The 14785-nt window shown below is 46.2% G+C and overlaps 2 protein-coding genes across 6 annotated transcripts in view; both read left to right on the top strand.

Moving 5' to 3' along the window:
• LOC127578001 (ovarian cancer G-protein coupled receptor 1-like) overlaps positions 1-9882 on the top strand; it is a 24031-nt gene extending 14149 nt beyond the window's left edge. For all 3 annotated transcript variants that reach the window (XM_052029833.1, XM_052029736.1, XM_052029748.1), the window contains exons 2-3: positions 6060-8113; positions 9773-9882. In XM_052029833.1, the coding sequence (XP_051885793.1) occupies positions 6188-7273 (1086 nt within the window). In that variant the 5' untranslated portion in view covers positions 6060-6187 and the 3' untranslated portion in view covers positions 7274-8113; positions 9773-9882. The remainder of the gene's footprint in view (positions 1-6059; positions 8114-9772) is intronic.
• The window catches only part of LOC127578205 (ovarian cancer G-protein coupled receptor 1), a 51970-nt gene extending 37185 nt beyond the window's left edge, over positions 1-14785 (top strand). For 2 of the 3 annotated variants that reach the window (XM_052029975.1, XM_052030151.1), the window contains exon 2: positions 9773-14785. In XM_052029975.1, the coding sequence (XP_051885935.1) occupies positions 9884-10942 (1059 nt within the window). In that variant the 5' untranslated portion in view covers positions 9773-9883 and the 3' untranslated portion in view covers positions 10943-14785. Of the gene's footprint in view, positions 1-8744; positions 8820-9772 lie in introns of those variants that run through there. The other variant, XM_052030057.1, reaches the window with a different exon arrangement.

Raw genomic sequence — 14785 nt, 5'->3', positions numbered from 1 at the left:
CAAGTCATTAATAAATATCACAAAAAGTAGAGGTCCCAGAACCGATCCTTGTGGGGCACCACTAGTCACAGCCCTCCAATCCGAATGCACTCCCTCCACCACAACCCTCTGCTTTCTACAGGCAAGCCAATTCTGAATCCACACGGCCAAGCCTCCCTGGATTCCATGCCCTCTGACCTTCTGAAGAAGCCTACCATGTGGAACCTTGTCAAACGCTTTACTAAAATCCATGTAGACCACATCTACTGCACTACCCTCATCAATCTTCCTGGTCACCTCCTCAAAGAACCCTATCAGGTTTGTGAGACATGATCTTCCCTTCACAAAGCCATGCTACTGGCAACGGTGGTGGAGGCGGATATGATAGGGTCTTTTAAGAGACTTTTGGATAGGTACATGGAGCTGAGAAAAATAGAGGGCTATGGGTAAGCCTAGTAATTTATAAGGTAGGGACATGTTCGGCACAGCTTTGTGGGCCGAAGGGCCTGTATTGTGTTGTAGGTTTTCTATGTTTCTATGCTGGCTGTCCCTAATCAGTCCATGATTCTCTAAACGCCCATAGATGCTATCTCTTAGAATCCTTTCCAACAGCTTTCCCACCACAGATGTAAGGCTCACTGGTCTGTAATTCCCTGGACTATCCCTACTACCTTTTTTGAATAAGGGGACAACATTTGCCACCCTCCAATCCTCCGGTACCATCCCCGTTGACAACAAGGACTCAAAGATCCTAACCAATGGTTCAGCAATCTCCTCCCTCGCCTCGCGGAGCAGCCTGGGGAATATTCCGTCTGGCCCCGGGGTCTTATCTGTCCTAATATTTTCTAACAGCTCCAACACATCCTCTCTCTTGATATCTACATGCTCTAGAACATTAACCTTCCCAACACTGTCCTCTGCGTTATCAAGGCCCATCTCCTTGGTGAATACTGAAGAGAAATATTCATTGAGAACCTCACCCACTTCCACAGCTTCCAGGCACATCTTCCCACCTTTGTCTCTAATCAGTCGTACCTTTACTCTAGTCATCCTTCTGCTCTTCACGTGCATGAAAAAAGCCTTGGGATTCTCCTTAATCCTACTCACCAAAGCCTTTTCAGTCAGAATCTTTTTTCCAGGGTAGAAATGTCAAGTGCTAGAGGACATGCATTTAAGGTGAGAAGGGGAAGGTTTAAAGGAGATGTGTGGGGTGTTGTTTTTTCACACAGAGAGTGGTGGGTGCCTGGAACGGGCTGCCAAGGGTGGTGGTGGAAGCAGATACAATAGTGGTGTTTAAGAGGCTGTTAGAAAGACACACGAATATGCCGGGAATGGAGGGATATGGATCACGTGCAGGCAGAAGGGATTTACTTTAATTTGACATTGTGATCGGCACAGACATTGTGGGCCGAAGGGCCTGTTCCTAAGTTGTACTGGTCTGTGTTTTAAGACATAAATTGGAGTAGCAGTGCTGATTAGAGTGGGAACAGCTGTCAATGTTGTTCAGTGACAGCTAATCCACACACAGCAAGATCCCACAGAGTGTAGGTGAGATGAATTGCCCACTTTATCTTGGGAAGAAAGGTCTTCCTTTATTAGTGCCCTGGAAGGTTTTGCCCCCTCTGGAGAGAGGAACCAAGACCAAGGTCCAAAGCAGTGTAGAGCAGTGCACACAATCCAGTGCTCAGGAAGTGCTGCCTGCTCAGAGACCTTATCTTTTAATGTGATGTTAGTTCAAGGCTCCTTGATTCAAGATCCCACAGCATTATTTCAAAGGTCAGATTGGAGTTTCCACAGGTGTCCTGAGGCCAATATATAACCTTGACCATCATCATTGAAACTGACTACAGGCAGTCCCTGGGTTACATAAGGGTTTTGTTCCTGATAACTATCCGTACATTGATTTTTTTTCCATTAGTCGGTAGTCCAATGGACAGTGAAGAAGTTTAACAGAAATTACCGGGGGATCTTGTTCAGTTTCGTAAGTGGGCTGAGGAATGGCAAATGGAGTTTAATTCAGATCAGTGCAAGGTGTTGCATTTTAGGAAGTCAAATCAAGGTGGGACTTTCGCGGTGAACGGTAGTGCCCCATGGAGTGTTGTAGAACAGAGGGAGTTTGGTGCTCAGGTACAGGTTCCCTGAAAGGGTGGTGAAGAAGGCTTTTGGCACGCTGGCCTTCATAAGTCAGGGCATTGAGTATCAAAGTTGGGAGGTCATGGTGCGGTTGCACAGGACGCTGGTGAGGCCGCACTTGGAGAATTGTGTGCAGTTTTGGTCACCCTGCTATCGGGAAGATGTTAGTAAACTGGAAAGAGTGCAGTAAAGATTTACAAGGATGCTGCCAGGACTTGAGGGACTGAGTTATTGGGAGCGGTTGGACAGGCTAGGACTTTATTCCTTGGAGTGTAGGAGACTGAGACATGATCTTATAGAGGTGTATAAAATCATGAGGGGCATGGATAGGGTGAATGCACACAGTCTTTTTCCCAGGATTGGGGAATCGAGAACTAGAGGGCATAGGTTTAAGGTGAGAGGGGAAGAGATTTAATAGGAAGTTGAGGGTAAACATAATGGGCCAAAGGGCCTGTACTGTGCTGTAATGTTCTATGTTCTATCGATAGAAGAGATTGCCTAGTCAGTTTCCAAAGCAAATCTCTTAAACGACCTCCTGCTGTGAACTGTCAGCCTTCGTTCTTGAAGACTATGTTTCATCCAATATTCACCCTAACACTACCCACAATTAAATTAATACACTGACACATTAGTTGGCAGGCACGGTAGTGTAGTGGTTAGCGTAACCACTATTACAGCACCAGCGACGCGGGTTCAATTCTGGCCACTGTCTGTAAGGAGTTTGTACATTCTCGCCGTGTCTGTATGTTTGATTACTGTGGGGAGGTTATGTGTGGACAGATTTTTTTTTTAAACTGGTTGTCTTTTGAATTAACTAGCTGCTACCAATAACTTCTGAAGATATCTGCATTTTTGTAACTAACATCTAAAACTAAAAATGCTTTAAGAATTCATGGGAGAATATGTGTGAAGTTGTATTTCTGTAAACTAGACCTTCCGTAAGCTGGGGAGCATCTATACCCACCCTCTTGTCTCATTACTGTTGGATCTTGCTGTACACTCATAGCTCTACACTATCCTTTTTACAGCTGTGACTACACTTCAGATGTTTTCCTAGTGGGGACATTGCACTATAAGTACAGGCAGTCCCTGGTTTCCGTTTCTGAGAACTGCCTGTCAGCTGATTTCTCCCTAAGTCAGAACGTCCATTTTCTGTAGTAACCCATACTCAACCTACACTTGATATAATTCTTTTGTTTCATCCAATATTCACCCTAACACTACCCACAATTAAACTAATACACTGACACATTAGTGGGCCGGCACAGTAGTGTAGCGGTTAGCGTAACGCTATTACAGCACCAGCGACCCGGGTTCAATTCCTGCCGCTGTCTGTAAGGAGGTTGTACGTTCTCCCTGTGTCTACGTGGGTTTCCTCTGGGTGCTCCGGTTTCCTCCCACATTCCAAAGACGTACAGGTTAGGAAGTTGTGGGCATGCTATGTTGGCACCGGAAACGTGATGACACTTGCGGGCTGCCCCCAGAACACTCCATGCAAAAGATGCATTTCCCTGTGTGTTTCGATGTAACATGTGACTAATAAAGAAATCTTATATTATATAGAAGTTTATAAAATTATGAGAGGCATAGATATAGTAGACAGCCAGTATCTCTTTCCCAGGGTCAAAATATCTGATACCAGAGGGCATGCATTTAAGGTGAGAGGGGGTAAGTTCAAAGGAGATGTGCGGGGCAAGTTTTTTTTACGCAGAGTGGTGGGTGCCTGGAATGTGCTGCCAGGGGTGGTGGTGGAGGCAGATACGATAGAGGTGTTTAAGAGGCTCTTAGATAGGCACATGAATGTGCAGAGAATGGAGGGATATGGAACATGTGCAGGCAGAAGGGATTAGTTTGGTTGGACATTTGATTACTAGTTTAATTAGTTCGGCACAACATGGTGGGCCGAAGGGCCTGTTCCTGTGCTGTACTGGTCTATTCTCAGTGTTCCATTAGTTTAATTATGGGCAATGTCAGGGACTCACTCAGATAGGCATCTTGGTCAGCATGGATGAGTTGGACTGAAGGGCTTGTTTCCCTGTTGTATAACACTAAGATTCCATAACTGAATACCACGAGACATTTTATTAGTAAAGTGAACCAGCATGGACCTGCTGGGCCGAAATGGCCTCTTTCTGGGTTGTGAGAAAATCTGGAAGTATTTATGACATTAGTGTGCTGTGGGTCCGCAGGTGAGATCCACGGGCTTTGCCACAGGACAGGTGAGGGGACCAGTTACGTACAGAACATAGAACAGCACAGCACAGAAACAGGCCCTTTGGCCCACACACATCCTTCCTATAATGGGGCGACCAGAATTGAATGCAATACTCCGGATGCGGCCTAACCAGAGTTTTACAAAGTTTTATACGAATGTTGTTTCTGTCGTGTGAACTTTGTGTTTGTTCTTATGGGAGAGTCTCAAATTGCTGAGCAAATGCTTAACATTAGTCCCAAATTTTTCTCCACTAGTTTGACTGGTCTTTGGCCAAGGAAGTGACTTCAAAGATCATTGGGGGCATAGATTAGGTGGATGGTCACAGTCTTTTCTCCAGGGTAAGGGAGTCTAAAACTAGAGGGCATAGGTTTAAATTGAGAGGGGAAAGACTTAAAGGGGATCTGAGTATTTCACACAGATGGTGGTGGGTGTGTGGAACGAGCTGCCAGAGGAAGTGGTAGAGGCGGGTACAATTGCAATGTTTTAAAGATATTTGGACGGGGCCAAAGGTGGGGTCTTTGATTATGTAGACAGAGTCCATTGAGGGGAGGCTGGTTTCTGTGATGCGCTGGGCTGTGTCCACAACTCTCTGCAGTTTCTTGCAGTCCTGGGCAGAGCAGTTGCCGTACCAAACCGTGATGCATCAGATAGGATGCTTTCTATGGTGCATCGATTAAAAATTGGTGTCAAGGGGGACATGCCGAATTTTTTTAGTCTCCTGAGGAAGTAGAGGCGCTGGTGAGCTTTCTTGGCTGTGGTGTCTACGTGGTTGGACCGGGACAAGCTATTGGTGATGTTCACTTCTGGGAACTTGAAGCTCTCAACCTTCTTGACCTTAGCACTGCTGATGTAAGTGGGAGGATGTGCACCGACCCCCTTCCTGAAGTCAATGACCAGCTCTTTTGTTTTGCTGACATTGAGGGAAAGGTTGTTGTCATGACACCATGTCAACAAGTTCTCTATCTCCTTCACATACTCCAACTCATCGTTATTTGAGATACGGCCTACCACGGTGGTATCATCCGCAAACTTCTAGATGGAGTTAGAGCAGAATCTGGCCACACAGTCATGAGTGTATAGGGAGTAGAGGGCTGAGGACGCAGCCTTGTGAGGCACCAGTGTTGAGAATAATCGTGCCGGAGGTATTGCTGCCTGTCCTCACTGATTGCGGTCTGTTGGTCAGGAAATCAAGGATCCTGTAACTTACCCCCCCCCCCCCCCCGCCATCTTAAATGCATGTTTAGTATTTGACATTTCTGGCCTTGGGAAAAAGATTCTGTCTACCCTATTTATGCCTCTCATCATCTTATAATGGGATCAGCTCAGGTAGGCACCTTGGTCAGCATGGATGGTGTTGGGCCAAAGTGTTGTATAACCCTATAACTCCGAGCTTTAGAGCTAGTATTGAGGTTTTGCACATGACAGGTAATGCGGTAAGTTTAATTATCAATGTCATTGTAACTAAATGAAAATCAAGAATGCTGCAGATGCTGGAAATGTGAAATAAAATGAGAATGTGCTGGAAAGACTCAGCAGGTCAGGCAGCATCTGTGGAGAGAGGAACAGTTAATGTTTCAAGTCAAAGACTCTTCAGCACTTCCGTTACCTGTTCCTTTCTCCACAGATGCTGCCTGACCTGCTGAGTTTTTCCAGCATTTTCTCTTTTTGTTATTGTAATTTTAAATTATTCAATTGTTTCATACATTATCTGTTTTCTTTCTTCTCCCCACAGTCACACAAGCGTCAGTGAAGAAGAACTTAAATAAAATCGTGTCAGGACAAAGTTGATCACATAAGTCAGTCTACCGGCAGGGAAGCAGAGCCCAGTTTTATAAGAAAGTTTCTGCCTGACTTTGGAAGATGACCAACTGTTCTATTGACCATGGGATCCATCAAAAGGTGTTCCCCACTGTTTATATCTTGGTCTTCATCATCGGCTTGCCCACTAACCTCCTGTCACTATACCACAGCTACCTGCAGATCAGGCAGAGGAACGAGCTGGGAATCTACCTCTGCAATCTGACCATCTCTGACCTCTTCTACCTCATTTCCCTGCCCTTGTGGGTCCAGTACATCCTGCAGCACGACGACTGGATCTTCTCGCCAGAGCTATGCAAGCTCAGCGGCCTGCTCCTCTACCAGAACATCTACATCAGCATTGGCTTCCTCTGTTTCATCTCCATCAACCGGTTCCTGGCTGTGACCTACCCGATGAGCTTCAAGTCCATGCACACCATGAAGGCCGCGTTGCTCATCAGCGCCATCATCTGGCTCAAGGAGATAGTGGTCTGCACCCTCTTCATTGGCAGCAAAGTCCTCAGTAAAGACGAAGAGAATGACACCTTGTGCTTTGAGCATTATCCCCTGCGCACAAAGGACATAAACTTAAATATTTACCGCCTCTCCATTGGCTTCTTTCTCCCGCTCATCTTGTTAATCTTCTCCTACTGCAAGGTTCTCTCTGTGGTCCACAGGAGTCACGGACTCCAAATGGAGAGGAAGCTCAGGATCAAAAGGCTGGTGTCTGGGACCATTATCATTTTCTTGGTCTGCTTTGCTCCCTACCACATTTTTCTGATGGTGCGGACCTTATTTGAACGAAGCTGTGATTTTGTTCATCATATTTTTGATGTCTACCACTGTGGGCTCCTGCTGACCAGTTTAAACTGCGTGGCCGATCCCATTCTGTACTGTTTTATCTCTCGGAGCTCACAAGGCTGGCTGGCCAGGTTCCTAGATCCTTTAACAAGTCTCGTCCGCTGTAGAAGGAGGCAAGGAATTCAGACACTGGAGATGAAAGTCAAACCGTCAGTCACCACGAAAACAAGACTTTTACCTCAGGGCCACGAGAAAGTGGTGGAAAATGGTTACGATAATGGAGCAAAGATCCAACTCAATCAGTATTCACAGAAAGAGTTCCAAGAGCCAATGAGCATGGATGTGTAGAGGTCAAAGGACAATGTAAGCTGAGCAAAAGAGACACTGATAGAACACAGAAGTGTAGACACCAGAGACTGGAACCTGGAGCAACAAACAATCTGCTGGAGGAACTCGGAGGTTTGAGCAGTCCTGATGCACGGGTTTGACCCGAAATGTCGACAGTTCCTTTCCTCCCACAGATGCTGCTCGACCCGCTGAGTTCCTCCAGCAGATTGTTTGTTAGAACATAGCGTGTGCTTGAGTGTGTGACAGTGTGTGCAGGTATCTAACTGTGTATTTGAAGGGGCAGGGAGCGTGTGCCTCTTAATAGTGAAGCTATTTCTTTTTTCCCTACCTTCTCCACGATCTCGCAAGTTCATCCAGCCTGTTGGATGCTTAACCCATTCTTCAAGTGTCAGTGACAGCAACAACCTGTTAAACCTTGCCCATTACCTGCTCGCCAGCAGAAACATGGTCAGTAGACCTAAAGTTTATTGCCTATAAATCATCATGCATTACTTTTTTAACGGCTTAAAACTCATTTCATCCTATTCTCTCTGGGACTCAGCAACCTAAAGACAAATTAAGAAAGTTCATTTGCACAGATCTGCTTCGCCGCCGTCTCGTGACATTTTGCAAGAAAAGTGTGAATTGACCATTGTGCCTAATAAGGTTGAATAAAATAAAACAAACTGAACATGCTGGACATGCTCAGCATCCGGGAAAAGGGAAGCACTGCCAATGTTTCCCGTTGAAGAATTTTCATCAGCACTTTTGTGGAGAGTAAGACGCGAGGGGCCAACAATGAGTTAAACCCAAGGCTGCTAGACCGTGTTATTCCAGGGAGAACTTCCACAAGTGGCAAAGGTAGCTCCTCCTGGGTTGGTGATCAGGATCAGGACTGCCAGCCATGTATCATTCGCCTCTGTTGGCCCATGTATAATGGAGCTTACAGCGGGTCGGGTGTACAACAAATGGGCAAGGCATTCAGTGGGGGAATGTACCATGGATGAAGCATATGTTGGGTGGGGCCATATAATAGATGTGGTGTAGCATTGGTTAAGGTGCTGTGCAATGGTGGGTGAAATTATTGACTATGTTTGTAATGAGCACGTTGGCCAATGTATGGGGTGTATAGTGGGCAGGGTGTACATTGATTAGCAGGATGTTAATTGGCATTGGGCAAGGTGTGTGTAATGGGTATGATGTAAATGGTGCAAAGTACCAATTGGGCAGAGTGTGTATAACGTGGACAGTGGTTTGTATATTGGGCAAGGTATGCATATAGAGGGTGGTGTGTACTTTGGGTCATGTGTATGAAATTATCGGGGTGTGGGTTGGACAGGGTGTCTGAGAAAGACACGGCATACATTGGACAGAATCAGTAACCTCAGAGCAGTCAGTTTAGCCTTGGCAGTTGGAAAATACTAAAAGCAATAATCGGATGTTGAGTTCGCAATCACCCGGACACGGGTGGGGAAATTCCACATGGAGTTGTCAGAGGCAAATTGTGTCCAACGATGGAGTTCTTTGATGAAGTGACAGAAAGGCTGACGAGAGAAATACAGACGAGGTATATTTGGCTTTTGAGGACCCTACATAAGAGGTTTTAAAGGGAATTAAAGGGGATGCAAAGTGTTACATTTTGGAAGAAAAAAAATAAGAAGATGCAATGTAAAGCAGAAGGCACAATTATAAAATGGAATGCAGATCTCGGGGGTATGCAAAGTCCATGGAACAGGTGTACATTGGACAGTGTGGGTGTAAAATGGGGGGGGGGCATATTTATGGGCAGGTTCATGACGTCTGGTTTATAATGCACAGCTATAACCATTATGCATACTTGCACTATGCTTAACTGAGTGGGCAAGGTAGATGGAGGTAACCTGTCACTTCTGGGAGGAGCAGATCCTTAAATCAAAGACCAGAAGCAACTCATAACCTAAATGGTTGCGGGAATTGGGAATCGTCTCCCCAAAAGCTGTCGGCTCTGGGGGGGTCAAGCGAAAATGTCAAAACTGGGTTTGCAAGGTTTTGGGATTCCAGGTTTGGGATTCGAAGCAGTGGTGATAAAGGCTGATCAGGCCGAATTAGCCGGGCAATGTACAGGAGTTAGATGGCCTTGTTATCATTTTTGTCCCCCTTCCTGTCCCGTTTTTCCCTCTTCCTGTCCCCATTGCTCCACTTCCTGTCCCTATTCGTCTCTTCCTGTTCTGTTTTTTCCACTTCCTGTCCCCATCGCGTGTCTTCCTCTCCCTATTGCATCCCGTCCACATCTTCCTCAGTATCTCTTCCTGACCCCGCTGAGTCCCTTCTGCCGTTCTTCCTGTTCTCCCTTGTGTATCTCCCCGCTTCCCCTTTCTCTCCCCTGTCCCATCCATGTCTCCTCCTGTCTCCTCGTTGCCCTTCCTTCAGCTCAGCAGTATTTCCAAAGTTCAGATTTGCACTTGCCAAATTACACAAAACCTGCGACCTGTTTTATTTAAATAAATTATTTTCCATTTTCCTTGCTCTACCACCCCTTAGGAGGACCGTAAAAAAGCAAACCAGTTTGATCATTCTCTCCGACTTCAAGACTGCAGTGAGGAGAACCAATCAGAACCAACCAACCAACCAACCAACTGATTCTCCCTGACGATGGCCAATCAAGGGCAGTGTAATGAAGCCAACTGCACCAACTGTAGTCTAGATTACAGTGTCCACCAGGGCTTGTTTTCGGCAGTCTACATCTTTATATTTATCATCAGCCTGCCCACCAGTCTCCTATCACTGTACCACAGCTATCTGCAAATGAGGCAGAGGAACGAACTGGGAGTCTACCTTTGCAACCTAACAATCTCCGACCTCTTGCACCTCGCTTGCTTGCCCCTGTGGATTCAGTACCTACTGAAGCAAGATAACTGGGTACACGGTGAGTTTCTCTGCAGGCTCACTGGTCTCGTCCTCTACGAGAATATCTACGTCAGCATCGCCTTTCTCTGTTGCATATCCATGGATCGCTACCTAGCTGTGGTCTACCCTTTGAGATTCCATTCCTTGAGAACCATGAAGGCTGCAGTTCTGGTCAGTGTCCTGGTCTGGAGTAAAGAGATCGGAACAAGTCTTTTCATCTTCAACCACAACGAGACAGTGAAAGATCAAAACAACCACATTCTGTGCTTTGAACATTATCCCCTTGAACCCTGGCAGAGGAACGTTAACTACTACCGTCTCTCTGTCGGGTTCCTTCTCCCCATTATTCTGTTGTCCTTCTTGTACCACAGGGTGCTGACATCAATAAACAAGAGCGAAAGCATTCAACAAGACCAAAAGTTAAGGATCAAAAAGTTGGTGTTGAGTGCCATTGCCATTTTCTGTATTTGTTTTGCCCCATACCACATCTTCCTGATGATCCGAACTCTGTTTGAGAATGACTGCTCCTCCGTGAAGAAGTTGTTCCACTTTTACCACGTTGGGCTGCTATTGACCAGTTTGAACTGTGTGGCGGACCCCCTTCTCTACACCTTCGTCTCCGAGAGTACACGGGGGATCCTGATGAGACTCCTTGAGCCCATGGCGAAGCTCATGCAAGCACAGGAGATGGAACAGATCGACACACCAAAATCCTGTATCATTAATATCCAAACCACTAGTTTTACCTCGAGGGCTAGCATCCTCTCGACTCCTGTGAGAATTGGGACGTGGAATGAATCCTGACCCTGCCAGGGCAGTACTGAGCACTGTCAAGAGATGCCTTCTTTCAAGAGAGATCAACTGCTGTCTCTTTCAGATGGACATGAAATAGTCCATGGATCTGTTTGAAAAGCAGGGGAAATGTTCCCAGTCTCCACCTCACTCAAACTGGTTGCTGCCCTTTAAAGGGGAGTAGAATATGTTGTGCACTTTTTCCTGTTCAAAGATGTTGCTCTACTTAAATATCAATGTATTTTTTGAAAAAGAATTCACTGCTTTAAAACCAAAACTTAGTATTAGAACTCTTACACTGAGCCACAAACCTTTCGTTTTTAGGTTTGAACAAAGTTTAAGGGTGGTTCCCTGTAAGGATTGAGATTAAGAGTAAAATGTTAGGTCAGGATCAAAATTGAGTTTTGCTAGTAATATTCAGGTTCGATTAACTTTTCTGTTGCATTCGCTCTCCACCCTCAATTAAGAAACACCTCTATTTTAAAATTCTCTTCCTTGGCATTTTCCTTTCCATTCCTCTGTCCTTACCTCTCGCTGCCTTGGTGAAGCAGGCAGCATAATCAAAGACCCCACCCACCCAGGTCATTCTCTCTTCCATCAGGTAGAAGATACAGGAGCCTGATGGCATGTACCACCAGGCTTAAGGACAGCTTCTACCCCACTGTGATAAGAATATTGAATGGTTCCCTTACACAATGAGATGGACTCTGACCTCACGATCTACCTTGTGACCTTGCACCTTATTGCACTGCACTTTCTCTGTAGCTGTGACATTTTACTCTGTACTGTTATTGTTTTTACCTGCACTACCTCAATGCACTCTGTACTAACTCAATGTAACTGCCCTGTGTAATGAATTGACCTGTACGATCGGTGTGCAAGACAAGTATTTCACTGTACCTCGGTACAAGTGACAATAATAAACCAATTTCCTCCAGTCCTATCACCCTGGGAGATGTCCATCTTCCCTGATTGGTGGCCATGCCTTCAGCTATTAGTTCAAAGTGCTGGAACTCCTCCCTTCACCTCTCCAGCTTGCGCTCATTTTGGACCCCCTCCTCAAACACCACTCCTCAGATTAAGCTCCCCTCACTGCCCTTAAATCTCCTGATGTGGATCGGCACCAGATCCGATGCCCAATTAGCACTGCAATTAAGCAAAGTAAAACCAAGAGTCTGCGTAGAATAAAGTGGGCATCCCAACCTTCCTGACCCAACACAATCCAAAGTTATCCCATTCACATTCTCTGCCTCTTCTGCCATCTCCAATGGGACCTCACCACCAAGCATATTTTCCCCTCCCCACCCCTTTGTGCCTTTTGCAGGGACTGCTCTCTCTGCAACTCCCGAGTTCACTCCTCTCCCCTGCCACCCACCCATCCTGCTCCAACCCTGGGAACTTTCCATTGTCCCCGCCATACAACACCTGCCCCTACACCACCTCCATCCAGGGACCCAAACAGTCTTTTCTGGTGAGACAGAGATTCACCTGCACCTCCCTTAGTATCACTTACTGCATTCGGTGCTCCGAGTGTGGCCTCCTCTACACTGGTGAGACCAAACGCAGACTAGTTTCGCAGAACACCTGAGCTCTGTCCATAACTGCGATCTGCATCTCCCCGTCGCCAGTCACTTCAACTCCCACCCGCCCCAACACTATCACTGATATGTCAGTCCTCGGCCTCCTCCACTGCCAGGAGAATTCCAAGCACAAACTGGAGGAACAGCACCTCACTTTCCGTCTTAGAACCTTGCAGCCTAATGGCATGAACATTGAATTCTCCCATTTTAGGTAATCCCCACCCCCTTCCCCACAACCCCCTCACACTCCCCCCCACCATGCTTCCCTTTCCTAGCCTCTCTTTTTTCTACCTTTATTTCCTTTTTCTCCTTACCTTTGACCCATCCCCCGGTGGATCTGCTCTTCCCTCCTCCCCCGCACCTGCCCATCGCTATCTCTTACCTGCATCTACCTATCACCTCCCCGTGCCCACCCCACCTCCCCTCTTCTGTCCACCTATCACTGCTCTGTTTTTCCCTCCTATATATTGGGCTTCCCCTTTTCCTATCTTCAGTCCTGACCCGAAACGTTGACCGCCTGCTTTTCTCCATGGATGCTGCCTGGCCTGCTGAGTTCCTCCAGCATCATCATAGTGTTTTTTATCCCATTCCAAGCTATTCCATCACTTTGAATTGGTATTGGTTTATTATTGTCACATGTACCGAGATACAGTGAAAAGATTTTGTTTACGTGCCATCCAGACAGATCATGCCGTACATCAGTACATCAAGGTAGTAAAACTGAAAACCAGAATGCAGAATATAGTGTTGCAGTTACAGAGAAAGTGCAGTGCAGGTAGACAAATAAAGTGAAAGGGCCACAGCGAGATAGATTGGGAGATCAAGAGATCGTTTTTTTAGTGTTTGAGAGGTCTGTTGGAGAGTCTGATAAGATATCTCTATTAGTCACATGTACATCAAAACACACAGTGAAATGCATCTTATGCATCGAGTGTTCTGGGGGCAGCCCGCAAGTGTCGCCATGCTTCTGGTGCCAACATAGCATGCCCACAACTTCCTAACCCGTACATCTTTGGATTGTGGGAGGAAACCAGAGCACCCGGAGGAAACCCACGCAGACACGGGGAGAACGTACAAACTCCTTACAGACAGCGGCCGGAACTGAACCCGGGTCGCTGGTGCTGTAATAGCGTTACACTAACCGCTACACTACCGTGGGATAGAAGCTGTCCTTGAGCCTGGTGGTACGTGCTTTCAGGCTTTTGTATCTTCTGCCCGACGGGAGAAGGGAGAAGAGAGAATGTCCGGGGTGGGAGGGGTCATTGATTATGTTGGCTGCTTTCCCGACGCAGCGGGAAGTGTGGACGGAGTCAGTGGAGGGGAGGCTGGTTTGCGTGATGGACTGGGCTGCGTTCACAACTCTCTGCAGTTTCTCCCAATTGCAACTTCCCATCCTGTCCCATCTATGCCCTTCTCAACCATTCCAAACCATCCATCCTCTCCCAGCTAAAACTATCCAATACCAACCCATCCTGTCCCACCCAAACCCACACCATCTCAAGCCAGCTGAAACCATCCATTCCCATCCATCCCAAACTGTTCCATCCCACCCCTCCCCATCTCAAACTCTGGAAATCAAAAATAACTGCAGATGCTGGAAATCGGAAATAAGAACAGAAAATGCTGGAAACACTCAGCAGGTCAGGCAGCATCTGTGGAAAGTGAAACAGAGTTTATGTTTCAGATGGGAGACCCTTCATCAGGTCTATCTCATCCTATACCATCACACCCCATTCAATTCCCTTCTCATCCCATTTCATCCCATTCCATCCTGTTCCATTCCACTTCAAACCATTCCCAAAGTGAATGGAAGCTCTGGTCTTGATCATTAACAAAGAGTTTTGTCACCAAAGGCATGAACAAGCACAACGAACACACCAAAAGCAGATGAAGGCTCTGGTTTCAACAAAGGATCTTGGATTCAAAACATTAACTGTTTCTCCTTTCACAGATGCTGCCAGCAAACTGTTCGCTGCTACTCAGTTTGGCCAAAATAAAATACTGCAGATGTTGTACATCTGGTATAAAAACAGAAATACTCAAGAGGTCAGGCAGCATCTGTAGAGAGAAACTGTGTTAACATGTCAGGTCAATGTCCAGATCTGTTGTCACTTTGGGTTTCATGGGGAATATTTCAGAATCTGAATCAGGTTTGTTATCACTGACTTATACAACATGAATTGTGTTGTTTTGCAGCAGCAGTACAGTGTAAAGACATAACATTACCATAAATTACAAAATAAATAATGCAAAAATAAAGGAATAACGAAGTAGT

This window comes from Pristis pectinata, chromosome 1 (assembly GCF_009764475.1).
Source record: "Pristis pectinata isolate sPriPec2 chromosome 1, sPriPec2.1.pri, whole genome shotgun sequence".
NCBI classification, from domain to species: Eukaryota; Metazoa; Chordata; class Chondrichthyes; order Rhinopristiformes; family Pristidae; genus Pristis; species Pristis pectinata.
The sequence above is the reverse complement of the archived record's forward strand: the minus strand, read 5'-3'. Positions and strand labels throughout refer to the sequence as shown.